The sequence below is a fragment of the Hylobates moloch genome, unplaced genomic scaffold (genome assembly GCF_009828535.3).
Source record: "Hylobates moloch isolate HMO894 unplaced genomic scaffold, HMol_V3 SCAFFOLD_1, whole genome shotgun sequence".
NCBI lineage: Eukaryota > Metazoa > Chordata > Mammalia > Primates > Hylobatidae > Hylobates > Hylobates moloch.
The window spans coordinates 188,850,000-188,877,703 of NW_026652276.1; the positions used below are offsets into that span (position 1 = coordinate 188,850,000).

Genomic DNA, 27,704 nt, shown 5'->3' on the forward strand with positions numbered 1-27,704 from the left:
TAGACCTTCACACGCAACCATTAGAGAACAAGCAAATGAAGGTGAGGACAAAGGGGCCAGCAGGCTTCCGGTGCTGCCTCTATCTGCGGCGCAATTCTAAACAAGGAATGGCTCCATGAGAGCCGATCATGTGAAAGGAATTCCCTTAACAGCGGCCCTGCAATCACAAGTCTGTGTCCACAGGCTTGAATTGTCATCACAGATAGGCATGGCTTTGATTCAACACTGGCTCCTTCAGTGAACTCATTCTCGTGGCTTTCCTATGCAGATGGCCCTCATCCTACAGCTCTCAGCACCCAGCAGGTGGCTGTGCTCTGCTTCTCTATCTCCAGCCATCAATGGGACATTTCCATGGACTGACAAGCTGTCTAATTCATCTTGTCCCTAACAGATCATCATCGCCCACACTGACTTCTTATCCTCAGCTCTGCTGTTTCTGCCAGTAGATTTAAAATTCTTCTCATGGCATAGGTGAGACATCACCTTCTCTTTCCTTTATCCCAATACTCAGCTTCAAAATGTTTCTCAACTTAGCAGCTTCCTCTCATTGTCACTGCCACTGCCACTGCGTCAGTCCAGGATGGCATCGCCCCATACCTGTTACTCTAACAATCTCCTAAACTGATCTCTCAAACTCTTCTCCCTCTTCTGCCTAGTCCATCCTGTCTACCACGGGCCAACCGATCTTCCCACAGCGCTGCTTTCATTGTTTCACAAAAAACCCACAATTTTTTCTTATGATATCAAGCCATGATGCCTCTGCCTGGCTTTCTGCAGCCTCCATAACCTATCCTCTGAAAACGGCTTCTCTTTCTGGTGCCGACTCTTTGCTTTCCGATGAGCCACACTCCTCATACTCTTCTAGCAGCCTTGCTTTCCAGTGCAGGTACTCTCACATTTTAGTCCATTGTGAACTTTGTTCTGAATGAATCCTTACTTCCTCAGTAAGTCTATTATTTCTGGCTAAATGATATACAGAAAGAGAAATGGAAAAAAAAATAGTCCCTGTCTTAAAGAACTTACAGTCTAATTGGGGATGAACAATAAAGAAATTAACCAATGCAACAAATCAAAATGCAGTAAGAACCTATGCATTGATAGAGTTACAAGCAAAGCACTATGGGAGAAGAAGATATGATTCATCTGATTGAGGAGACTGAGGGAGGCGTCAAGAAAGAGGTGCCCTTAAAGCCTGGAGAGGACTTGACAGGCAGAGAGAGGACAGGAATAACAGGAGCAAAGAGGGTGATCGGGGAATGTGAGCAGAGATGTCAAGATCAGACCAGATCTCTACCTTGCTACAGTCATTCCCATCTCTGTGCCTTTACTCATCTTTTCCCTCCCAGCTCGGAGGCCCTCCCCTGCTCACCAATCGTACCTTTCAAATCTCAGCTTTCAAAACTCAAGCACAAATCCTAGCTTCTTCACAGTGATACCAATGATTTATTCCATGTAATTACTCTCTCCTGTGTTCAAGTAAAAATCACATCTGATAGAAATGTTGCAGCTTAGATTTTTATGTATTCTCTACAAATTTCTCTGTAAACTAGAGATTCAGTTCATTAAATCAGTAAGGGAGAATATGGACATAAAATAAATAAGGCCTGTGTGAGGCAGAATAATGGCCCCCAAAGATGTCCACGTCCTCATCCCTGTTATCTGTGGGATGTTACCTCATATGGCTAAAGGGACTTTGCAGATGTGATTAAGGGTAAGGACATAAAGATGGAGCGATTATTGGATTATCTGGGTGGGCCCAATCTAATCACATAAATTCTTAAAAGTGGGAGAGGCAGGCAGGAAGTCAGTATGTCAGAGAGCTGTGACATGAGAAGGATTTGACCCAGTGGTGGCTTTGAAGATGGAGAGAAGGGACCATGAGTCAAGGAACGTGGGCAGCTCTAGAGGACAAGAATAGCCCTTACATGACAGCCAGCAAAAGAAGGGGAACCTCAGCCTACGACTGCAAGGAGAAGAATCCTGCCAACAACCCAAATTAGCTGGAAACAGATTCTCCTTTAGAGCGTTAGAAAACAATGCAGCCCTATCAACATCATGATTTTGGTCCACTGAGACTGTATTTGACATATAGAACTGGAAAATAATAAACTTACATTGTTTTAAACAACCAAATTGTGGTAATTTGTTATGGCAGCAATAGAAAACTAATACAGGCTCTATGTTTTCTCAGTGGGTGAAGGCCAAGATTATTTCTTAAAAAAATACATTTATGGCTGGGTGTGGTGGCTCACACCTGTAATCCCAGCACTTTGGGAGTCTGAGGTGGGCGGATCATGAGGTCAGGAGATCGAGACCATCCTGGCTAACACGGTGAAACCCCATCTCCACTGAAAATACAAAAAATTAGCCGGGCATGGTGGTGGGCGCCTATAGTCCTAGCTACTTGGGAGGCTGAGGTGGGAGAATGGCGTGAACCTGGGAGGCGGAGCTTGCAGTGAGCCGAGATCGCGCCACTGCACTCCAGGCTGGGTGACAGAGCGAGACTCCATCTCAGAAAATAAATAAATAAATAAATTATCATAAATATAGAAATTGGCAACATTTAAAAATTCCATTTCATTTAAATGGTGGTGAATAAAGAAAATGGAATTTTAACCTTTCTCTATTACTAAGGAATTAGGCAGAAAAATATTAAAGCATAAAAAACTTCATAATAACCAACCACAGTGTTCAGTCAGCAACATTCATTTTCTCAGGGTGGCATTCCTCCCCACCCCCAACTAGGACACTTTCTTTTCGGTAGGACATACGTCCTATAATCCTGTTCTATCACAGTATAGTCATGTGTCACTTAATGACTGGGATATGTTCTGAGAAATGTGTTGTTAGCCAATTTTGTTGTTGTGTGACCATCATAGTGTACTTACACAAACCTAGATGGTATAGCTTACTACACACCCAGGCTGTATAGTATAGCCTATTGCTCCTAAGCTACAAACCTGTACAGTATATTACTGTATTGAATACCATAGGCAACTGTAACACAATGGCAAGAATTTGTGTATTCAACCATATCAAAATGTAGAAAAGCTACAGTAAAAATACAGTATCTTACGGGACCACCATTGTATGTGTGGTCCATCCTTGACTGAAATGTTATTATGCAGTACATGATTATAATTAACAAAGGGTTAGCTAGACCATAGTCATTCAATACAATGATAAAAATATCCACTAACTTCTGTTCTGGATTCGAAGTACAATAAATTTTAGTCCCTCATTTATTGAGTACCTGCCAGGTCCACCATGCTGGGTGCCAAGTGAGATGCAAAAACAAAGACGACATAATCTCTGTCCAAAGACGCCTTTTTAATACAACTGTAAGAGCAAAATAAATGCTAAAAGAGATGCAGAAGTAATGCATCAAGGGAGGGTTCGGGGCTTCAGCATGGTGAGTTCAAAAAAGAGGTGGGGCCAGGCATGGTGGCTCATGTCTATAATCCCAGCACATTGGGAGACTGAGGAAGGCAGATCACTTGAGGGTCAGGAGTTCAAGACCAGCCTGACCAACATGGTGAAACCCCGTCTCTACTAAAAATACAAAAATTAGCTGAGTGTGGTAGCTGGTGCCTGTAATCCTAACTACTCGGGAGGCTGAGGTGGGAGAATCGCTTGAACCCAGGAGGCGGAGGTTGCAGTGAGCCAAGATCAACGCCACTGCACTCCAGTCTAGGTGACAAAGCAAGACTCTGTCTCAAAAAAAAAAAAAAAAGTGGTGGGCTTCAAGCCAGATATGAAAACTCTACATTTCATTGTTAAAATAATTTTGAAGGATGCTGTAAAAATGTTTATATTTTTCAATGTTATTAAACATTTACAAGTAGCATTTATTTAGCAACCAATGCCAATTCTTTTTCATTAAAACAGGTAATCTACTAGGCAAAACTTCATTAACTTGGCTTCAGTTACATTATTTAAATTAATTAGGTCTTACTTCTTTTTTTTTTTTTTTTTTTTTTTTTGACAGAGTCTTGCTCTGTCGCCTAGGCTGGAGTGCAATGGCGTGATCTCGGTTCACTGCAACCTCTGTTTTCTAGGTTCAAGCGAGTCTCTCTGCCTCAGCCTCCCAAGTAGCTGAGATTACAGGCAGGTGCCACCACGCCTGGCTAGTTTTTGTATTTTTAGTAGAGACAGAGTTTCACCATGTTGGCCTGGCTGGTCTCGAACTCCTGACCTCAGGTGATCTGGCGCACCGGCCTCCCAAAGTGCTAGGATTACAGGCGTGAGCCAAAGCGCCTGGCCACTTCTTTAATTATTCCAAAGTTCAGGTTAGTTGTCAATATAACAGACATGGATTATTAAACTTTTGTTGTACTACCAAAAATCCATTTAGCTCACTATACAAAACATCTTAAAGCTTTTACCACTTCCAGTGATTTTTGTGGTTAATTCTGTCCCTCAACAAAGTAACTAAGGAGTGTCTGGGATCACATTTAGACATTGCCTCTCCTAGGAGTACATATCTAGTTTTTAACATCTTAGAAATCTTTTATTTTTAAATTTTACTCAATCAGCATTTATTCAGTACCTACTATGTATTTCTTTTACGTAGTAAAAAAAAAAAAAAAAAGGTAAAAGGTTTTGATGAGTGATTGCAACAAACCAATCATCCAGCAAACATTTCCCAAGCGGCATCTGTGCACATCTCCCAGTAGAATCAGTGCTTCAGTTGACCCTGCCTAAGGGGCTCCTGGGGAAATTCCTCTTGAGGGACAGCAACTTTGAAAAGGCTCACCATAAAACACTCTAGAGTCACCAGACTAGAGGCATCTTTAAATGTTTTTTTTCTTCCCCCCCGCCCCCCCACCAATGATTCTCAAAGATAGGGCATCCCATCAACCATGCTAGAAAGATCAGATGATTACCTGCTTTAAAAATCTTTACTAGACAATTTTGCTTCCCAAACTCTCTTGGTGAATACATTCTGGTTTTTATAAATTTTTGCAGGAGAGATTAGAGGGCAGGCTAGGGCCTGTGCGTGGGTGGAGACAGGCAGGAAGTGTGTGTGGAACAGAGAAAAAGAGGAAGGGAGTGTAGGAACAAAAATTACTTAGGGTTAAGAATCATAGGACATTCCTGAGTTTATGACAAAATTTGGGGAATTGCATATGCCACTTTCATCTCATCAAGAAGGACTTTAGGAGTGATGACAGCTTTGAATTGAGGAGTCATTTACTAAAGGATTCAACATGTGTTCTGGGAGTCACAAAGGAAAAGTCAGAAAAGTGATTCCACAAGCAGACAGCATTCTGTCTTTCTTCCCTGCTTTTATGGAATTATCCTAGCTTCCTCCTCTCTGGAGGTTTTCTAAGAACGGATATTCACATCGGATTTCAGAGGCTACATGCTGTACTGGGTCTATGGCACGACCTCGAACAGAACAAACCCAAATAAAGAGGACAAACACAGCATGTTCTTGCTGCTGAAAACCTCATTCCTTCCCAGCAGACTACTATGGTGTTGGGAAATAATTGGGAAGGAAAGTCCATTTTTGCGTACATGAAGCTTGCTCAATGAATTCAGAGTGTTCTCTCTGGGAAGACTCAAGGCCACAGGGAAACATCTGTCTATTCTCTCAGCAGTCACTTACACTATCTGTTCCAGATGTTCTGATTCTGAGCCAGGAACAGAGACCAACATTCTCTTTGACTCGAAGGTGGTTAAACTCCCACAGATTTAACATCTTGCCAAATGTGTGTTCTGACAGCTTCTGGTGGAGCTTTATGCTTCATTTATTCAAGGAATACTAGCATATTTAAGTAGCTCAACATTATTTTATGTAATTTTCATTAATGGACTTGGAAGTTGCAAAAAAAAAGAAAAAAGAAAATGAGAAGATTCACTACACAAATTAAAACAGGAGTCCATTTTCCATGTGTTTAGATTGTTGAAAAATAAAATGGTTGATGATACCAACTGTTGCTGGGGATGGGGGAAAAGGTACTTTTGTAACTGATAGGAAAATAAACCAGTTCAATATGTCTGGAACAACCTAACATTCTCTATTAAAATTAAAAATACATATGTACTTTGACTTAGCAGTTCCATCACTGGGAATCTAGTCCGTAGAGGTACCTACACACATTTATCAAGACATATAAAAAATATTTTGCTTATCTTTTTGAGAAACAACTGAATGTCACTCATTCCTAGAAGTCACGACTTTCCTGGAAGACTGAGGACAAGAGCATACATGGAGCTCCACTTACCTGTTGTTTAATGCTCCCCCAAGGTCACAGTCACATGGTCGACATCCATCCAAATCATTGCTTAAGCCCCAGTGCTCTGGCTGAAGAACAAAACATGAAACGTGTAACGGTAAGTTTCTGTAATTATACAATAGACTCAGCAAGAAGCAAGTTAAAGTGTGTTTCGGCTGTTCCATCAAATGCTGATTTTCATCATTAAAGCAGAAAGCCAACAAAAGGAAGGAGTATTCTGAAATCAAGAAACCTGAGCTGCAGGCACTGGCGTCAGAGAGCCGTTCACCATCAACATGATCATGCCAGGTCACAGACTAGCTGCTTTGCCCTATAGATAACCTCCATCCAACAACTAATAAGAGCAAGCAGTAAAGATGCCAATTTTCCTCATTATAATTACTCTGGCTGTAAGAGAATTATGGCAAGTATTTGGCAGGCCTTTAAATTTGCCCTCAGTTCAGTCTGTCATAAATCCCATACAGAAAGCCCTCCAACAATTTATGTGGAAATATAGCATACGGCTATGACTATTCTCACAACTGAGCTGTGAGGAAATCAAATCTTTAGAGCACTAGAGATGGAAATAAAGAGAAATGGAACAGTAGGGAAGAGGAGCTCTGTGCACTTCAAAAATGAGTATATAAAAACAGGTTCACCAATTTATTTTATTTATTTTTTTGAGACGAAGTCTTGCTCTGTTGCCCAGGCTGGAGTGCAGTGGTGTGTGTGATCCCAGCTCACTACAACCTCCGCCTCCTGGTTTCAAGCAATTTTCCTGCCTCAGCCTCCCCAGTAGCTGGGATTACAGGCATGTGCCACCACACCCAGCTAACTTTTGTATTATTTTTAGTAGGGATGGGGTTTCACCATGTTGGCCAGGCTAGTCTTGAACTCCTGAGAAGTGATGCACCTGCCTCAGCCTCCCAAAGTGCTGGGATTACAGGCATAAGCCACGGTGCCCAGCCTATTTTATTTATGATTTAAAAAAATTTTAGAGATGGGGTCTTGCTGGTCTCAAACTTATGACCTCAAGCATTCCTCCTGCCTCGGCCACCCAAAGCACTGAGTTTACAAGTATGAGCTACCACACCTGACCAGGCTCATCAATTTAAATTAGACTTCCAGAAATCTCCTTTAAGAGTGTATTAAGATTATATATAAATATACATATTTAATGGTAATAATTTGGGGGCAGTGAATCCTCCCTAAATTAGAAAGTATAACAATATTATTAAAAACACACATTTTTAAAAACTTATCTCATAATTATCCTACTCGGAATTATTACAGTGAACTTTTTGGTGTATTTCCTTCCAGATTTTGTTTTCCTTGATGAATTTTATTTCCTACATAATCAAGATACTATTCACATCCTGTGTTTTTTTTTTTTTAAATATAGCAAGCAGCATGAGCATTTCCTGATGTTATTGTCATTTTCAGTGGCAACCAAATATTACATTGTATAGAAGTCCCCACACTTACTTAACTATTTTTCCATTGTTGTTTCCAAGTCTTCTGCTATGATTAATAAAAGATGCAATGAGTCTTCTGGTGAATAAATCTTTGTCCAATTTTCTGATTTCATTAGAATAGATTCCCAGAAGTAGGGTTACCGGGTCAAAGGGTATGCACATTTCTACAAGCTACTGATATGTATCTCCAAAATGCTTTTCACAAAAGTACAAACCAATATGGATGCCCATCAGCAGCCAAGAAGTACCAGTACCTCATGATATCCTAATAGTGAACATTCCCATTTTTAAAAACTTGTGTTAATTGTGTCTATAAAAGTGGTATTTGATTATGGTTTTACTTTACACTTCTAACAGGGATGGTGAACATCTTGTCAAATTATCCATTAGTAATTCCTATTGTGTGAATTGTCTACTCATGTCTTTGAACACGTCCACGTGAGGGTGATAGTAGACTCTACAATGGCGAAAAGCCTTCTCTATTAAAACATGTCATCCTCACAAACCACCCATCCCATGTAATGAGGATTTACTTACCAGGCACTGGTCACAATGCTGCCCTGTCACCAGACGCTTGCAGTAACAGTGACCTGTCTCGGAATCACAAGGATTCCCTCCAGGAATCGTTCCCAGAGGATTGCAAGCACAAGCTGCATTAAAACAAAATGAAGTGGAGAAACACAGACCACGTGAGTCTCAAATAATAGTCTGGCTTTGGAATTAGAAAGTAAAATGGGAATTCCAAGCACAAGAAAACTCCCAAACTTTTTAGCAAACAGACCTACATTTACAACCAAATGGATCTTCACCACTTAAATCATAGAAGCCTTCTTTGCAAACATCACAATGTTCTCCTTCCACATTTAATTTACACCGACACTGGCCAGCAATGAGACCAGTAGAAAAATCAGTATGGCTGTCACAAATTCCCTCATTTTGAGAGCCAGCTGGGTCACACGTACATCCTGAGAAGAATGCAAAGCACCAGGTTACAATCAGGAGGAAACTCAATGTATCTTTGTATAAATACATATATTCCCTTCATCCCTCTAAATCTCACAAAATTTGACTAAAAGCAGCACAACTACCAAGTAAATTCCACTCCCAGCATCTTCGACTGCAATTACAATAACAATGCTGGCTTTGCTGCTCATACTATGAGCTCTGAGACTACAGACTATTCAGTTTGGAAGGCAATCTGAAGTAGGTCCCACACAGTGACATTTCCCAACATACGTTCACAGAAATTAGGATCTCGGATGTCCCTCTCTGGGTGCTGGTAGTAAAACGGCTTGCACTGCTCACAGTTGCGCCCCATGGTGTTGTGCTGACAGTCATCACACACGCCTCCGCTGATGTTCCCCGTGGCCAGGTAAACAGCCATGTCAAAGTGACATGAGCTGGAATGTTCATTGCAGTTACATTCTGCGTGACAAGAGCAACGTCAAGAAAAGGTTTTTAAATCTATGGACCAATGGAGGATGGGGGTGGCAGGAAGGAAGATCCTTTAGGAAACCAGGGACTAAGTTCAGACAAAACGGCAGTCAGCAAGCAGGACTCCTGGGGAAAAAGGACGCATCCACCGAGAACACTGTTTAAACCCTAAAGTAGATGAGAAACCTCAAAAATGTGAACTTTATAAAATAGTTATCTGACCTCTGTGGAAGAGAATGGGCTACGAAAAATGGAAAACTCTAAGGGAAAGTCCCTTTGGAAGTGTATGACAGAGGATGGCTGCCATCCCACTGAGGGCGCTTTCTGGTCCACTCGGGGTGGGACTGGATGGAAGGACACTGTAGTGAGGGACCTTCCAGATGATGTGCTGCTAGGAAAGCCTGTCCACGGGCTCCCTGCTTCAAGGACCGTGAGGCCTGAAGGATGGATTCCCTCCTCCGTATTCCCATATTCCCACCACCACACCAGGCCAGACCACAGTAAGGAAGGTAGGTCATCTGTTTAACAGCCAGCTAGCTGACCTCCTTGGGCGCAGCGCTTCCCTCTGTGAGCCCATTCGGCAGTCATCTTGGCACCACCCAGCTTTAATCATCTCGCTCTCGGGCTTAACAATCCCATTCTTGTCTTTGCACAGGGAAGCGTGACTCAGCCTGGCCCTCCTGGGGCTCTGCACTCCAGCCTCCCACCTTGCCTGTCTCCCCCTGCAACACAACAGCCTGCAGAAGAGGGACTATGTCTTATCTCCTCACATCCTTGGTGCCCAACAGAGTACTGCTCTCAATACACTGGTTGAACTGAACCTTGGAGTAATCCTTCCCAGCATGGACTCTGTGATGGTTGCAAGAACATCCTTGCGGCCTTGTGCTTCATGTTGTTGTTCTTACCTGAACTCCCTCCCACCTTCCTTCCTCTCTTTTCCTTTTCTTTCCTCTCTCTCCTTCATTCCTTTCCTCCCCTTCCCTTCCTCCCTCCCTCCCTTCCTTCTCCATGTTAAGTATCCATCAAGGGCCATCTGGGTTTTACCTACAAACAAAGCCTTGACCACTCCAGCTCTCGTTGGCTGCTGAACTTCTATAATAGTCCTTCTCAGTGGGGGCAGAGGCAGAGCTGCTCTTCAAGGGGAGGACATGCATCAGAATCACTGTGTGTGGAGTGGGGAGGGGCAGTGGTGTCACCGGCTACATCTCCACCCAGAGAAAACTCCTGAGATGGGGATCTAGAACTAGAAATACCATTTGACCCAGCCATCCCATTACTGGGTATATACCCAAAGGACTATAAATCATGCTGCTGTAAAGACACATGCACACGTACGCTTATTGCGGCACTATTCACAATAGCAAAGAGTTGGAACCAACCCAAATGTCCAACAACGATAGACTGGATTAAGAAAATGTGGCACATATACACCATGGAATACTATGCAGCCATAAAAAAGGATGAGTTCATATCCTTTGTAGGGACATGGATGAAACTGGAAAACATCATTCTCAGTAAACTATCGCAAGGACAAAAAACCAAACACCGCATGTTCTCACTCATAGGTGGGAATTGAACAATGAGAACTCATGGACACAGGAAGGGGAACATCACACTCCGGGGACTGTTGTGGGGTTGGGGGAGGGGGGAGGGACAGCATTAGGAGATATACCTAATGCTAAATGACCAGTTAATGGGTGCAGGAAATCAACGTGGCACATGGATACATATGTAACAAACCTGCACATTGTGCACATGTACCCTAAAACCTAAAGTATAATTAAAAAAAAAAAAAAAAAAAAAAGAAAACCCCTGAGATGGATGGAGGGAGGTATGCCAGAGGCCGCAGCTGGACTGGCACAGAAACAAGGCCGAAAATGCTACTCTGTATCTCTTAGACCTTCATGAGCTACCCTGCCATATTTTTCCTTCATTTTCTCTCATGGTCATCTTGCCTTAAAAACAGCCCTGGCGCGGTGGCTCACATCTGTAATCCCAGCACTTTGGGAGGCCGACGTGGGTGGATCACTTGAGGTCAGGAGTTCAAGACCAGCCTGACCAACATGATGAAACCTCTCCTCTACTAAAATTACAAAAAAAATCAGCAGGGCATGGTGGCGCGCGCCTGTAGTCTCAGCTACTCCAGGAGAATCGCTTGAACTCGGGAGGCAGAGGGTGCAGTGAGCCGCCTGTGCCACTGCACTCCAGCCGAGGCGACCAAAAAAAACAGGTCCAATGTCAAGGACAGCACCTTAGTTTTCTACTGTAGCTGCCAAACTACTCAGGTCACTGTCAAACACATAGGGGCTGCTCAGTGAATATTAATTAATTTAACTGAATGCATATTGTTGGTTGTCTAGGAGTATCAGGGTGAAGCTGCAAAAAAGACGTAACTTTTCTTCCCTCTGCAAAACAGTACACTGTTACAATACCTCTAATTAGGAAATGGATACTAGAGCCTGAATGGATTTAAAATGTCCCTTCAACACAGACTTACTTTTACAGGCATTGCTGTTTCGGCCTTCAGCAGGTCTCCAAGGTAAATCATGGTAGAAATCCATGCAAAGTTCACAGTTTAAGCCCTTGGTGTTATGCCTGCACATGCAGTGTCCATGAACCTTGAAAGTTATAAAAACAGGAGACAGCAAAGGCAGAGATGTATGAATAGCCACATTTCTCCATAATCAATCGAAAGTTTAAAACCCTTTTTCATACTAATCTCTAGCTCACCACAGAAAAGGGTTGTTTGGTTGTTTTTATTTTCTCCCTCCCTGCAGTGAGTTGTCTGTCTTGTTGATGGCTACATGCCCCATCTCTAGAATGTTCCCATTACATAGTGGATGCACAAGAAATATTTTATTGAGTATCTATGAAAAGAACTCAGATGAACAAAATTACTTAAAATTAAAAAAAAAAAACTAGTTACTTAAGATTTTTTTTAAGAAAACATATTGTAATAGAAATCTACAAAAGTTATAATGTAGAACTAAATGCATACATACCACCTGGAAACCAATTTATATTACTGCACGATTTACCACTTAGCCAAATAACCATTTCTTTTAAAAGGTTTTTGTTAGCTAGCTTATTTTAGTTTTTTTTGCTTCAGGCATAGCACTTAAGTTTTTCTTTCAATGACAGCAAAATTTTAAAAATTAATCATTTATCACATTTACATTTATGTAAGGAAATACAAGATCTCGAAAAAGAAATATATTAATTTGCCTGATGAAAGGCCCATGATATACGATTTTGCCTTGTGTCAGTGTAAGGCACACTTACCACCCTTGAGGCATATAAATGATAAATTAATTATGGCCTTTTGGTCCACTAAATATGTGTGTATATGGGCATCTCACCTTAACAAGAGTTTCTACAGAATGGAATTCAGGAACAGGACAGACAGGTCCCTCCTGGACCCACTTTGGTGGGAATGCAGTTAGCAGAAGACTAAAGTCCTGTTATTACCAGGTGGTTTTACATAAGCTGAAAACCAGTTCCAAAGCACATACCATAAGACCCTACTGTGCCTAAATCAACAGCACATGCTGTGAGACCCATGATAGTAACAGGACATTAGCTACACAGCTGATTTGTTATGCTGTAAAGGGAACATAATCTACCTAGCATTCTCTGAAAGAGGGACCAATAAGATTTGAGAAATACCTCCCTCCCCTTCAGGCTCCGTCAAAAATTCAACTTTTGTTGTGCAACAGAAGTTCTAACTGGAGTAAAGGGAAGGCAGAAGTTTTTAAAGGGCTGAATACACTCAATCCTGTACCTTCTCTGAAAAGGACTCACAATCTTTGAAAAGGCAAGAGCATGTAAGCACAGCCTTCATGAGGGGAGGCCACAGTTTAGTGGAAGGAACCCCAGGGCAGAGTGAGGAGAGGCTTGAGCTCCCACCTGCTGCTCATTTACTTAGGGCTCTCTAGTAAATTACTTAATCCTTGGGCTCCTCTATCAGCAATAGTTGGTCTAGGTGATCTCATAAGTCCTATCTGGCTTTAAAATCCCCTAGGTCTGTAAGAATTCTGCTAGATACTAGTAGAATACTTCAAACACATCTATCCACTTGGCAAATCACCCAAATCCCAAATTTCAAAATGTACATAAGTTGCAAATGTGGCATAAAAGTGGGAAAAGAATGGAATTACGAGGAAAAGATAGAAAGAAACCAACTCCATTTGATCCCTAAAATGATATCCCATTGGTATGGGTTAAAATTCTCTAGCTGTGGGCAGGGTGCATTGGCCTGTAATTCCAGCACTCTGGGAGGCCAAGGTGTGCGGATCACTTGAGGTCAGGAGTCTGAGATCGGCCTGACCAATATGGAGAAGCCCTGTCTCTACTAAAAATACAAATTTAGCCAGATGTGGTGGCGTGAGCCCGTAACCCCAGCTACTTGGGAGGCTGAGGTGTGCGGATCACTTGAGGTCAGGCGTTTGAGATCAGCCTAGCCAACATGGTGAAACCCCATCTCTACTAAAAACACAAAAATTAGCCAGACATGGTGGTGTGGGCTTGTAATCCCAGGTATTTGGGCACAAGAATTGCTTGAACCCAGGAGGCGGAGGTTGCAGCGAGCTGAAATTGCACCACTGCACTCCAGTCTGGGTGACAGAGCAAGACTCCGTCTCGAGAAAAAAAAAATTCCGTTTCTTTGGATTGAGATCAATTTATGCCTTCTAGCATAATTGAGGTTTTTAATCTTCCCTAAAATAAAGGCAGACTCAATTGTTATTTAGACAACTTTTTAATCCTTGTTGACTAAAATATCTACTTTAGCAATAGCCTGAAGCAACAAATTCCAAAAATTCATCGTCTATGAAATGAGTAGTCTGTACATTCTCCGTGTCCAAGAAACTCTTCAAAGAGAAAATCAACAATCAACTACCTGTATGGTGCAAAGGGCTAAATGTAACTCTGTAAAACTAAAACCCCCAGAAAATGTAAAAGGCTTAAGGTGAGACTAGCTTCACTTTGCATTTTATTACCAGCCATATAAAGGAGAAAGGTGCACGGAAGGCTTACTTACCATTCCTTCCACTTCTTCATTGAACCCATCCACAGGGGCGCATTCGCTGGCATGACCATAGCAGAAGCAATTTCCTCGAACCACCATATCATAAACTGCATAATAATACTTTTCTCTGATTTCCATTCTGGAATCCAGAAGGTTATCTCCCAAAGTATGCAGTTTCACAAACTTGATCCTCAAGTTGGTAATTTTTAATAAATCTAAGAAGGTCATCAAAAAGATGAAAAGTCTGATCAGACAAGCAAGAAGTTTTTTTTTTTTTTTTTTTGCATCATTTCTTTGTAGAGAAAGGCATGATACATGAAAATAGCTTAAGTTCCCCCTCTTGTATGATCTAGATGACTCCAATAGTGAAGCCTAACATGACTGGAAAGAGGAAAGGTTACTGCCCTCTCATCAGTTTCATAAGAATGTCGGCCGGGCGTGGTAGCTCACACCTGTAATCCCAGCACTTTGGGAGGCCAAGGTGGGTGGATCACTTGAGGCCAGGAGTTCGAGACCAGCCTGGCCAACATGGCAAAGCCCCATCTCTATAAAAAAACAAAAATTAAGCCAGGCGTGGTGGCTCACACCTGTAATCCCAGCATTTTGGGAGGCCAAGGTGGGCGGATCACCTGAGGTCAGGAGTTCAAAACCAGCCTTGACCAACATGGTGAAACCCCGTCTCTACTAAAAATACAAAAATTAGCTGGGCATCATGGCATCCGCCTGTAATCCCAGCTACTAGGGAGACTGAGGCAGGAGAATTGCTTGAACCTGGGAGGTGAAGGTTGCAGTGAGCCGAGATTGTGCCATTGCACTCCAGCCTGCACAACAAGAGCGAAACTGTTTCAAAAAAAAAAAAGAAGAAAGAAAGAAAAATTAGCAGCCAGGTGTTGTGGCAGGCATCTGCAATCCCAGTTACTCTGGAGGTTGAGGCAGGAGAATTGCTTGAACAAAAACAAAAGAGAGTATCTATTCTGTGATGGGTCTGTTTGCAGAACAACTATTCAGGAAGAAGTGTGAAAGTGGAGAAATTATAAGAATGCAGCTGCATGACTGCTGGAACCTGCGGGCAGACAGTAATTTGAAGTAGCGCAATGCCATCTGCTTCCCACAGCAATTAGTGTCAGTTTCAACATCAGAAAATTCCATTCAGCTGGGAAAAGATTTATCAAAGCACTCCAATTCTCATTGTTATTATAAGATAGTTAGAAACATTTTTGTTTCTATTTTTGGAAGGGAAAATTTGAAATTTCCCACCACTTAAATGACATCCAAGTTACCAAAATAGTGTTAACGCTATAGAATAACTACAACCTAAGGAGAGAACATTTCAAGTTTTTAAGCAACATTTTGGTCCACAACTTTTTTGTTCCAGTTTTACAAAATGTTTCCACATTTCTCAATATTATATAGTGACATAAGCATAAAGAAGCTTAGTATTAGGATGTGGGGCAAATTATTTTTTCTCAAATACAAGTTACTTGTAAATCAATTTTATCTTTCCCTCTTCTTCCTAGATCTGCAGACTTATGCTTATCATAAACGCCGGGCTACCAATTCATTCTATAGTAACCAGACAAACCAAGAGCCATTCAACATTCTCCACAGGGTTTTCACGAGTTACTAAGTTCTTCATGCTAAACTGGATCCCCAGAGATTGATTCATCTGTCTGCACTCTCATGCTCTGTAGCCTGAAGTGGCTCTTTACTGTCATTTATGTCTGTGCATTCTTATAATTTACAACATAAGACAACAGGGTAGTGGCCCAGTACATCAGATACTTTCACAGCCCAAATACAATTTCAAATGCTTTTAATATATGCATAGCTAACAATGAAGCTATAGAAATGGCTGCGGGTAGAAAGGAAAAGTCCATGTGTTAAACTTAGGTTCTTTGTAAAATCAAAAACTAAACAGAGAAACCGTGGTACTCCCCAACCGAATGGCAGTTATGAACGCCAACATTTTCTCCTGCACAAATCCTCCTGCACAAAATGAGCACAAGCGCCTATTGACAAGAGGCCAAACAACAAACTTGAAGAGCAGCTGGAGTATTTAGAAACCCTTGAACTGACCTTTGTGGAAACCCCTCAGTAGAGCAAATATGCTCCCCCAACTGTCTCCTGCCATATTTAACAAGCGAGCCTCATCTTGACTGCTATTCTAAGTGGCAAATCACTTTTGAAGTGAGTCTCAGGTCTCAACAATAGACAACTAAAGAGATATTGCTCCTTTGATTACAAAGTAAATCAAATGCGTGATCAGCTAACATGCATGCTTCCATAACATAGAAAAAGATTCTCCGATGCTATTTAACCACAAAAGACAAAAGAATCAAAATTATAAAGACAACACAGCCTCCAAGTCCAACAAATTTCACCTTAAAGGGAGCAGATGGTTGAGTCCTTTTAGGGACTTAGGGGGTGTCTGTCCCAGAGCCCATGTGGACATTTTTCACAACTGCATTTTGAGACATGCAGGAAAGGCCTCACGGCTCACTCAGAAATTGGCGCACAGCTGGACACATCTATTAAATATTTGTTTTACAACAGAATGAATGAGTAAATTACAGACCAGAGACAGGCTGGGCCACATGTTAAATTAATTTAAATGGGGAAGCAGCATTTTTCTGGCAATATTCCCTGGACTTCTTCCACTCTACTCTTCCATGCTTCAAGCTTGGAAGTTTTTTGGGGCCTTGGTTAAAAATAGGACCTTGTGCAGCTGGGAAAGATCAGCAAGAATCAGCTCCGCCTCTACTCAACTGGTTGCACCTTAGTAGCGGGAGAGGCAGTCTCACCTTTCATTCCAACATTTGGGACTAGTCCTGTGCAAAATCCATACCAAAGCCGATGGTGACAGCAACATCAACACCAACAGCAACAACTGTAGCAACAGCTTTGATGTACTGAACACATTTATGATTTATGAACACATTTAAATCTAGGACTTTGTGACTCCAGAGCCCTTTTTTTTTTTTTTGAGACAGAGTCTCGCGAGCTCTGTCACCCAGGCTGGAGTGCAATGGCGTGATCTCGGTTCACTGCAACCTCTGCCTCCCGGGTTCAAGTGACAGGCGCGCACCACCACGCCTGGCTAACTTTTCTATTTTTAATAGAGACGGGGTTTCACCATGTTGGTCAGGATGGTCTCAAACTCCTGACCTCGTGATCCACCCGCCTAGGCTTCCCAAAGTGCTGGGATTACAGGCGTGAGCCACCGTGCCCGGTGAGCCCATTCTTTTAATTACCATACACGCCTCCCAAGAAGATTAAAATGTAATTGTGTAATAAGAGCAGTTGCTGAATGTGGTAAAGAGCTCTGAACTGAGCACCATAACATATGGATTCAAGATCTGACTGCCATTTAATAGCCATATCACCTTATGTAATAACATCCAACTCTATAAGCTTCAGCTTATTTTTCTATTAAATGGAAATGCAACCCTCATTTTATTGAGTATATTGAGTATGGCAGAGACTTCCGATTTCTCTTCAGTATTCTTTCTTCCCTTGTTCCTTTGACAGTAAGAGCCCTCGCCGAGAGTGTTAGTAGAGCACATGAAACACCCAGAGATGTTTCCCAGTGTCTCCTGCAGTACAGTCATGTGACTAATTCTGGCCAATGAGATGTGAGCAGAAGTGATGTGCGCAACTTCCACGTCTCATTTTTTTGTTTTCTGAGACACAGTCTCGCTCTGTCACCCAGGCTAGAGTGCAGTGGCACGATCTTGGCTCACTGCAACCTCCGCCTCCTGGGTTCAAGTGATTCTCCTGCCTCAGCCTCCTGAGTAGTTGGGATTACAGGCATGTGCCACCATGCCAGCTAATTTTTACATTTTTAGTAGAGACAAGGTTTCACCATGTTGGCCAGGCTAGTCTCGAATTCCTGACCTCAAGTGATCCGCCCGCCCTGGCCTCCCAAAGTGCTGGGAATTATGGAGTAAGCCTCCACGCCTGGCCCGTGTCTCATCTTTAAATGGAATTTGCTTGCCTCGTCTTCCCTCTTCTCCCGAGTTGAGATGAGGACGTAGTGGTGGTGGTCTAACTCTAACCATGTGAATAAACCTGGAAACATGGATGGCCTTATAACTAGGGTTGCCAGATTTAACAAGTAAATATAAATGACACTCAGTTAAATTTGAATTGCAGATAAACAATCATTTTTTAGGATAAAGTATGTCTCAAATATCACAAGGGACATGGTTATACCAACCACAAATATTGCATGGGACACACTTGTACTAGTCACAAGTATTATATGAGATATATGGGATATAGTTATGCTAAAAAAAAAAAGAATTATTTATCTGCAAATGTAACTGGGCATCACCCTGTATTTTATCTGGTAAGCTTAATTGTGGCAATTGAGCTACATTTCTTCTCTAGAAAACACTTTGGTGGGTTTTGTAAGAGAGAAAGAAACTTTCACCTTATTTGAACAACTAGATTTGGGGGGACACTTTGATACAAAAGCCCAATATATACCCTAATATACTGAGCAATAAAATAAGGTATTATGATCAACATAATTACTTGATAACCTATCAATCTTATATCGGATATATTGTATTTACATCTTATATCAGATGTAAATGTATTCCCTATCAGTGGAGAGTAATTATTGCTAATTTCAAGACACTCTGGTCAGGTAATGCAGAGAAAGAAGGAAAATGAAAAAGGTAGATTTAGCACTGAATATTTAGATTCTGAGTAAGACTTATTCCATGGTTGCTGTTTACCATCAAAACTTTTATTTGGGCCAGGCGTGTTGGTTCACGCCTGTAATCCCAGCACTTTGGGAGGCTGAGGCGGGTGGATCACCTGAGGTCAGGAGTTCAAGACCACCCTGGACAACATGGTGAAACCCTGTCTCTACTAAAAATACAAAAATAAACTAGCTGGGCATGGTGGTGGGCACCTGTAATCCCAGCTACTCGGGAGGCTGAGGCAGGAGAATCACTTGAACCTGGGAGGCAGAGGTTGCAGTGAGACTAGATAGTGCCACTGCACTCCAGCCTGGGCAATAAGAGTGAAACTCCATCTCAAAAAAACAAAACAAAACAAAACAAACAAAAAATTTTCTTTGGGCCAGGGGTGCTGGCTCATGCCTGTAATCCCAGCACTTGGGGAGGCCAAGGTGGGAAGATCACCTGAGGTTGGGAGTTCAAGACTAGCCTGACCAACATGGAGAAACCTCGTCTCTACTAAAAATACAAAATTAGCTGGGCGTGGTGGCACATGCCTGTAATTCCAGCTACTTAGGAGGCTGAGGCAGGAGAATCGCTTGAACCCAGGAGGCGGAGGTTGCAATGAGCAGAGATCGCGCCACTGCACTCCAGCCTGGGCAATAAGAGTGAAACTCCATCTCAACAAAACAAAACAAAACAAAACAAACAAAAAATTTTCTTTGGGCCAGGCGTGCTGGCTCATGCCTATAATCCCAGCACTTGGGGAGGCCAAGGTGGGAAGATCACCCGAGGTTGGGAGTTCAAGACTAGCCTGACCAACATGGAGAAACCCCGTCTCTACTAAAAATACAAAATTAGCTGGGTGTGGTAGCACATGCCTGTAATTCCAGCTACTTAGGAGGCTGAGGCAGGAGAATCGCTTGAACCCAGGAGGCGGAGGTTGCAATGAGCAGAGATCGCGCCACTGCACTCCAGCCTGGGCAATAAGAGTGAAACTCCATCTCAACAAAACAAAACAAAACAAAACAAACAAAAAATTTTCTTTGGGCCAGGCGTGCTGGCTCATGCCTATAATCCCAGCACTTGGGGAGGCCAAGGTGGGAAGATCACCCGAGGTTGGGAGTTCAAGACTAGCCTGACCAACATGGAGAAACCCCGTCTCTACTAAAAATACAAAATTAGCTGGGTGTGGTAGCACATGCCTGTAATTCCAGCTACTTAGGAGGCTGAGGCAGGAGAATCGCTTGAACCCAGGAGGCGGAGGTTGCAATGAGCAGAGATCGCGCCACTGCACTCCAGCCTGGGCAATAAGAGTGAAACTCCATCTCAACAAAACAAAACAAAACAAAACAAACAAAAAATTTTCTTTGGGCCAGGCGTGCTGGCTCATGCCTATAATCCCAGCACTTGGGGAGGCCAAGGTGGGAAGATCACCCGAGGTTGGGAGTTCAAGACTAGCCTGACCAACATGGAGAAACCCCGTCTCTACTAAAAATACAAAATTAGCTGGGTGTGGTAGCACATGCCTGTAATTCCAGCTACTTAGGAGGCTGAGGCAGGAGAATCGCTTGAACCCAGGAGGCGGAGGTTGCAATGAGCAGAGATCGCGCCACTGCACTCCAGCCTGGGCAATAAGAGTGAAACTCCATCTCAACAAAACAAAACAAAACAAAACAAACAAAAAATTTTCTTTGGGCCAGGCGTGCTGGCTCATGCCTATAATCCCAGCACTTGGGGAGGCCAAGGTGGGAAGATCACCCGAGGTTGGGAGTTCAAGACTAGCCTGACCAACATGGAGAAACCCCGTCTCTACTAAAAATACAAAATTAGCTGGGTGTGGTAGCACATGCCTGTAATTCCAGCTACTTAGGAGGCTGAGGCAGGAGAATCGCTTGAACCCAGGAGGCGGAGGTTGCAATGAGCAGAGATCGCGCCACTGCACTCCAGCCTGGGCAATAAGAGTGAAACTCCATCTCAACAAAACAAAACAAAACAAAACAAACAAAAAATTTTCTTTGGGCCAGGCGTGCTGGCTCATGCCTATAATCCCAGCACTTGGGGAGGCCAAGGTGGGAAGATCACCCGAGGTTGGGAGTTCAAGACTAGCCTGACCAACATGGAGAAACCCCGTCTCTACTAAAAATACAAAATTAGCTGGGTGTGGTAGCACATGCCTGTAATTCCAGCTACTTAGGAGGCTGAGGCAGGAGAATCGCTTGAACCCAGGAGGCGGAGGTTGCAATGAGCAGAGATCGCGCCACTGCACTCCAGCCTGGGCAATAAGAGTGAAACTCCATCTCAACAAAACAAAACAAAACAAAACAAACAAAAAATTTTCTTTGGGCCAGGCGTGCTGGCTCATGCCTATAATCCCAGCACTTGGGGAGGCCAAGGTGGGAAGATCACCCGAGGTTGGGAGTTCAAGACTAGCCTGACCAACATGGAGAAACCCCGTCTCTACTAAAAATACAAAATTAGCTGGGTGTGGTAGCACATGCCTGTAATTCCAGCTACTTAGGAGGCTGAGGCAGGAGAATCGCTTGAACCCAGGAAGCGGAGGTTGCAATGAGCAGAGATCGCGCCATTGCACTCCAGCCTGGGCAACAAGAGCGGAACTCCGTCTCAAAAAACAAAACAAAAAAACAAACTAACAAGAAACACTTTTGTTTGAAAATGAACTTACTCTGTATCCTTGGGCTATAAGGATCTTCTATTTTGAAAGCAGGATCTAAAGCACGAAATATCACCTAAAAATGGAAACAAGAGTAATTGGTACTTCTGCAATAATCAAAAAGTAGATTTGCAAGTAGAATGTAAAACACAGAAGCAAACAAACCTCTCCTTCAGTTGAGGGTTCAATGTCAGAATATCGGGAATCACATATTATGTCATCGACTTTTTTCATGGGGCCAGTTGAAATGCCTGGAAACGAGGCCTCACAGTCATAGGCGAAGTATCTATACACACCCCAGGTTTTCCCAAAGTTGGACGATCGTTCTATCAGCATAGCAGCTGGACGGAATGTCTAAAGGCAGGAGCAAAAATCTCATTTGATGTTTTTTATTGGTAGTCTGTACTTTTTTTAATCTCAGGTAAAAATGTCACTCAACTGCATGCCACAAACTTGAACTGAATGTGGTTTGTATTTCAGACTGTGGCTGGATTTCAAATAATTCAAGCTGTTCCATAGAGCCTCTTCTTGCAAGGAAAGTGTCTAGCCTCTAAAATGTGCACTTTTCCCCACCCTACTGGATAAGTAAACTGTTTCTCTTTAGAAGCTGATTATAAACAGGCCTAAATAGCAAACACACTTTCATATATTTAGTCACCATGTCCACTGTAATATGAGTGGCAAGTTTGAGTGCTTGTTCCTTCATTCGTTCATTTAATCATTCAATAAATGTATGACTACCTCCTTAGTACCAGCCAGTGGCCTATATGCTGTATATGCTATACACAGTCCAATGAGGTACAGATATAGGTGTCAGTAATTTGCAATATGCTATGTCAAACACCATAGTAGGGTCACATGCAGTGTGCTTTGGAAAAGGAAGAGGAAGAAATTAGTAACTCAAGAAGCTGGAAAATCGAGCAATTCCACATTATTAGGTATATACCTGGAAGAATTGAAAACAGGAACTCAAACAGACACTTGTACATGAATGTTCACCACAGCAGTGTTATTCACAATAGCCAGAAGGCGGGAACAACCCATGTACCCATCAACTGATGAAGATAAACAAAATGTGATTTACACATACTGTGAAATATTACTCAGCCATAAAAATGAAATGCTAATACATGCTAACAACATGGATGAACCTTGAAAGCATTATGCTAAGTGAAATAAGCCACGCAAAAGGACAAATACTGTATGATTCCACTTGTATGAAATACCTAGAATTGGTTAAGTAATCAGAGACACAAAGTTGATTAGCAGTTACCAGGGGCTGGGCAGAGGGGCAATGGCCACAGAATTTCTGTTTGGGGTAATGAAAAAGTTCTAGAAATAGACAGTCTTAGTGGTTGCTCAATATTGTGAATATACTTAACACCACTGAATTATACACTTAAAAATAGTTAAAATGATAAACTTTCTGTTACGGATATTTTACTGCCAAGAAAAAAAAAGCTAGGAATACTTCACAGAGAAGAAGGCATCCAATTGGATCTTTTTTTGAGGCGGAGTCTCGCTGTCGCCCAGGCTGGAGTGCAGTGGCACGATCTGGGTTCAACGCAACCTCCGCCTCCCGGGTTCAAACAATTCTCCTGTCTCAGCCTCCCGAGTAGCTGGGATTACAGACACACGCCACCACGCCTGGCTAATTTTTATATTTTTAGTAGAGATAGGGTTTCACCATTGGCCAGGCTGGTTTAGAACTCCTGACCTCAGGTGATCCACCTGCCTTGGCCTCCCAAAGTGAGGGGATTACAAGTGTGAGCCTCCGCGCCTGGGCCAAATTGGATCTTAAAAGGGCAACAAGGTGTTTTCCAGGCAGTGGGTGGAGGTGGCTGCACGTGGCAGAAGAGGTTGATTGGGGCAGGTAAGAAGTTGCCATGCTAAGGGACTTATCTTTTTGCAAAGAAAAGAGAACACTAAAAAATTTAAGTGGACAAATGCAATGATCATCTTGCACTTTAGAAAAATAACTCTTGTGGTAGTTACTGGACATGGACGATACACAACACAGGAAAACCAAGTGAAAGAAAAAAGATGAAGGTTTTAACTTGAGAAATTACAATGTAGATAGAAAGGGATGGAACTGACCACTCTGAAAATTTAGTGACAGAAGACTATACTGAATTACACTTGGTGATCAATTAGATTGCAGTGGAAAAGGCAGGGTGAGGAAAGAAATGCAGGCACCTGAACTTGGGTAGCTAGGTAGATGTGTTGCCAATGACAACAATATGGAAGAGGCATGAAAGCATTTGGTTGTAGGCTAATTAGTCACATGTGCGATATCCACGTGGAGACACCCATCAGACACCTGGAAAAAGTGGTCTGGCACTCAGCTGCAAGAATGGAGCTTGAAACATGAATTTGGGAGTCACCACACACACATATTTGAAACCTCCAAGTATATGATGACTCAAACAAAAAAAAAGAAAAGAGGAATGGGCAAGACAAAGAGAGCCTAAGTCTGTGCTCCAGAAAAACGTATAACCAGGGGCTAGACAAGGAAAACAGAGTGGTGCCAGTACCCCTCATTACATTACTTACTAAATTTAACTCTCTATAATTTGGGCTGATTTGTGTGTCTGCAAGATTCATATGTTGAAGACCTAACTCCATACTTCAGGTCACTATATGTGGAGATGGGCTCTTTAAAGAGGTAATTAAGGTAAAATGAGGTCATGAGGGTGGGCTCTAATCATATATGACTGGTGTCCTTATAAGAACAGATGAGGACACACACATGCACAGAGGGAAGACCATGTGAAGACAGAGGGAGAAGACAGCCATCCCGAACCAAGGAGAGAGGTCTCAGGAGAAACCAACCCTGCCAACACCTTACCCTGAGATTCCTAGCCTATGGAACTGTGAGAATATACATTTCTGTTTAAGCCACCCAGTCCCGTGACACTTTGTTATGGCATCCCTAGGAAACCAAGGCACCCTCACAACACATTTGTCTGACAAATGAGAAAATTGAGGCTCGGAGACACTGACTTGCTAGTTATAGGCAGAGCTTAGATTCAAATCCATGCCTATCTTTCTCCCTCACTGGCTAAAGGCATAGAAGACTGAGAAATGAGTGTCAGAGGGAAAAGAGAAAAAAGGCAGTCTCCTGAAACCAAGGCAGGAGGGAGATTTAGGAGGGTGCAGTGAACAGGGTCAGCTGGAAGTAAAAGATGAAGCAGAAAGAGCGCTGAAAAATAGGCAAACAGGCAAAGGCTTTGACACTAACCAACACAATGATGCATTTTGGGAACTGGAAGTCAGATTACAAGGGAAGAAGATCAAAGGAAAATTTCAGCTGACCTAGAAAACAGAACCTAAATAAAGACACTTACTTCCGAATTAAAATCAACGCTTGACAGAAATTTGGGTGAGGGTTAATAGTGAAAACTGGAAACATGCTTAGGCTTCCTTTAGCCCTCCTTATTAATCCTGCTGAGCTTTTTTTCTGATAAAAGATGTCACGGATAAGAAGATGGACAATTATATTTTGACAGATTCTTTGACTTACTCACTCACTAGCTGCTCAGGTTTATTTTTCACCTACCCAGGAATATAAGAAAATGACACCGTATTCAATATCAGCCTAAGAATTTTAAAGTAAGGGAGAAAACCCCTAAGGACTAACTGAACCATATGTGCCATGTACCATGGCAAACTCCCCGCGAGAGCCTGGCTGGGAGGCTTGGGGAGAGGCAGAGAGGGGAAGGTCTAATCATACTTCTCCGTGTCAAAAGGGCAGAGAGAGAAAAAGTGTGAAAGCCATTTCTGGCTGTGCTTCCTTCTCCCTCTCTTTTGGAAACTTTTAAGTCCCAAAGGACCATCGACGAGTCATCCAATTTCCTGTGGTGTTAAGAAGCTGCTGGAAACCAGAACAACACATTTTACCTCACGAATAGAATCCTTTCCATACTCTCTGCTTAGTCATCAACCTTCTCAGGTTGCACAATTGCCTCCAAATTTATAATTTAAACAAAAGACCTATGAGTTTTTTGTCTTTTTTTTTTTTTTTTTTTTTGAGATAGAGTCTTGCTCTGTTGCCCAGGCTGGAGTGCGCTAGCACAACCATAGTTCACTGCAGCCTTGACCTCCCAGGTTCAAGCAATCCTCCAACCTCAGCCTCCTGAGTAGCTGGGACTACAGGCATGTGCCATCACGCCTGGCTAATTTTTTAATTTTTTGTAGAGACAGGGTCTTGCTATGCTGTCCAGGCTGGTTTTGAACTCCTGAAGCTCAAGCGATCCTCCCACCTCAGCCCCCCCAAGTGTTGGGATTACAGGCATGAGCCACTATGCCTGGCCAAGAGTTATGAGTTTTGAAACATCTAGTAATATAGAAAAACATACTGTGTACACACTAAATGAGCTTTTGCTAGTCTAAATCCACTTAGCAATTAGCCATGTCTATGGCAAACTTGGGGAAAAAAAATCAGCAATCTCAGTTCTCTTCCTGATTTCACTACTGTTAGTGGCTTCACCATCTTCATAGTTATTTCACTTGACTTTCTAAGTAATTTTTTGTTTAGGTGAAAGCAAGTTTATTAAGAAAGGAAAGGAAGAAAAGAATGGCTACTCCATAGGCAGAGCAGCCCTAAGTAATTTTTGATTCAGCCCTTTCCTTCCACTGTTCTGCTTCTAATCTTTCTCCACTTCACGGTTCAGCTATTGATTTTAAAGTATCCAAATGACCGTCCTTAGAAAACAGGGGCGCCTCATCTTGGCAATGATCCTCAAAGGCAGTAACAGCAGAGAGTATCAGAGTATGGCAGTGAGTGGACACATGGGATTTTGAAAAAGCTTTCTAAGATATTCTTACAGGACTCCTGGGTTGCAGGAAGAGGCTCCCTCCTACTTAAGAATTACAGCCAGTTTTTGCATTAGCAGCAACCCTCCATTAATGCTTCATCAATGCTGACATCAATAGAGCCTCCCAACATGCCCTTTATTTTTGCCATCCCAGTCCTTGCTTTGTATTTCCTCTTGGGCTACCTTCCTGACGGGTCTCATTTTCTTGTCAATGGTTCCCAATTTTTCTTTGTATTAATTTTTTTTTTAAAGATTCAGAAATCTGGATCTTTAAGACTGGCATAAACAAAAATAAAGCACAAAATAACGTGATAGCTGCAGTTACTAACTGCAAGAATATAGTAAAAAAGAGTCATACTAAATGTTAATGTTTTTGCAACAGAATTATCTCAATCACCTCATAGTGGCAACTTTTGGCAAGAAATGATCATTCATTTCTTTTTTTTTTTTTTTTTTTTTTTTTTTTTTTTTTTTTTTTTTTTTTTTGAGACGGAGTCTCGCTCTGTCGCCCAGACTGGAGTGCAGTGGCGCAGTCTCGGCTCACTGCAAGCTCCACCTCCCGGGTTCACGCCATTCTCCTGCCTCAGCCTCTCCGAGTAGCTGGGACTACAGGCGCCCGCCACCACGCCCGGCTAAAATTTTTTGTATTTTTAGTAGAGACGGGGTTTCACCGTGGTCTCGATCTCCTGACCTCGTGATCCGCCCGCCTCGGCCTCCCAAAGTGCTGGGATTACAAGCGTGAGCCACCGCGCCCGGCCGATCATTCATTTCTTATTAAAAATACGAAAAAGAGGCTGGGCACAGTGGCTCACACCTGTAATCCCAGCACTTTGGGAGGCAGAGGCAGGTGGATCACTTGAGGTCAGGAGTTCGAGATCAGCCTGACTAACACGGTGAAGCCCCGTCTCTATTAAAAATACAAAAGTAGCCGGGTGTGGTGGTACACACCTGTAATCCCAGCTACTTGTGGGGCTAAGGCAGGAGAACTGCTTGAACCCGGGAGGCAGCGGCTGCAGTGAGCCAAGATTGTGCCACTGCACTCCATCCTGGGCAACAAGAGTGAAACTCCATCCTCCAAAAAAAAAAAAAAAAAAAAAAAAAATTACTAGAAGAATTTCTAAGATTGGGCTGGGCGCGGCAGCTCACGTCTGTAATCCCAGCACTTTGGGAGGCTGAGGCGGGCGGATCATGAGGTCAGGAGTTCAAGACCAGCCTGGCCAATATGGTGAAACTCTGTCTCTACTAAAAATACAAAATTAGCCGGGCATGGTGGCACATGCCCGTAATCCTAGCTACCCGGGAGGCTGAGGCAGAAGAATCGCTTGAACCCGGGAGGTGGAGCTTGCAGTGAGCTGAGATCACGCCACTG

General features: G+C 42.7%; 1 protein-coding gene across 1 annotated transcript in view; it reads right to left on the bottom strand.

Annotated features, from left to right (window-relative positions):
* Positions 1 to 27,704, bottom strand: part of LAMB1 (laminin subunit beta 1) — an 82,588-nt gene that overhangs the window by 43,493 nt on the left and 11,391 nt on the right. Inside the window, exons 6-13 of the mRNA XM_032756016.2 lie at positions 21,684 to 21,872; positions 21,531 to 21,594; positions 14,169 to 14,371; positions 11,628 to 11,748; positions 8,933 to 9,121; positions 8,482 to 8,661; positions 8,234 to 8,346; positions 6,231 to 6,310 (exon numbers count right to left, since the gene is read on the bottom strand). Of these exons, the coding sequence (XP_032611907.2) occupies positions 6,231 to 6,310; positions 8,234 to 8,346; positions 8,482 to 8,661; positions 8,933 to 9,121; positions 11,628 to 11,748; positions 14,169 to 14,371; positions 21,531 to 21,594; positions 21,684 to 21,872 (1,139 nt within the window). The remainder of the gene's footprint in view (positions 1 to 6,230; positions 6,311 to 8,233; positions 8,347 to 8,481; positions 8,662 to 8,932; positions 9,122 to 11,627; positions 11,749 to 14,168; positions 14,372 to 21,530; positions 21,595 to 21,683; positions 21,873 to 27,704) is intronic.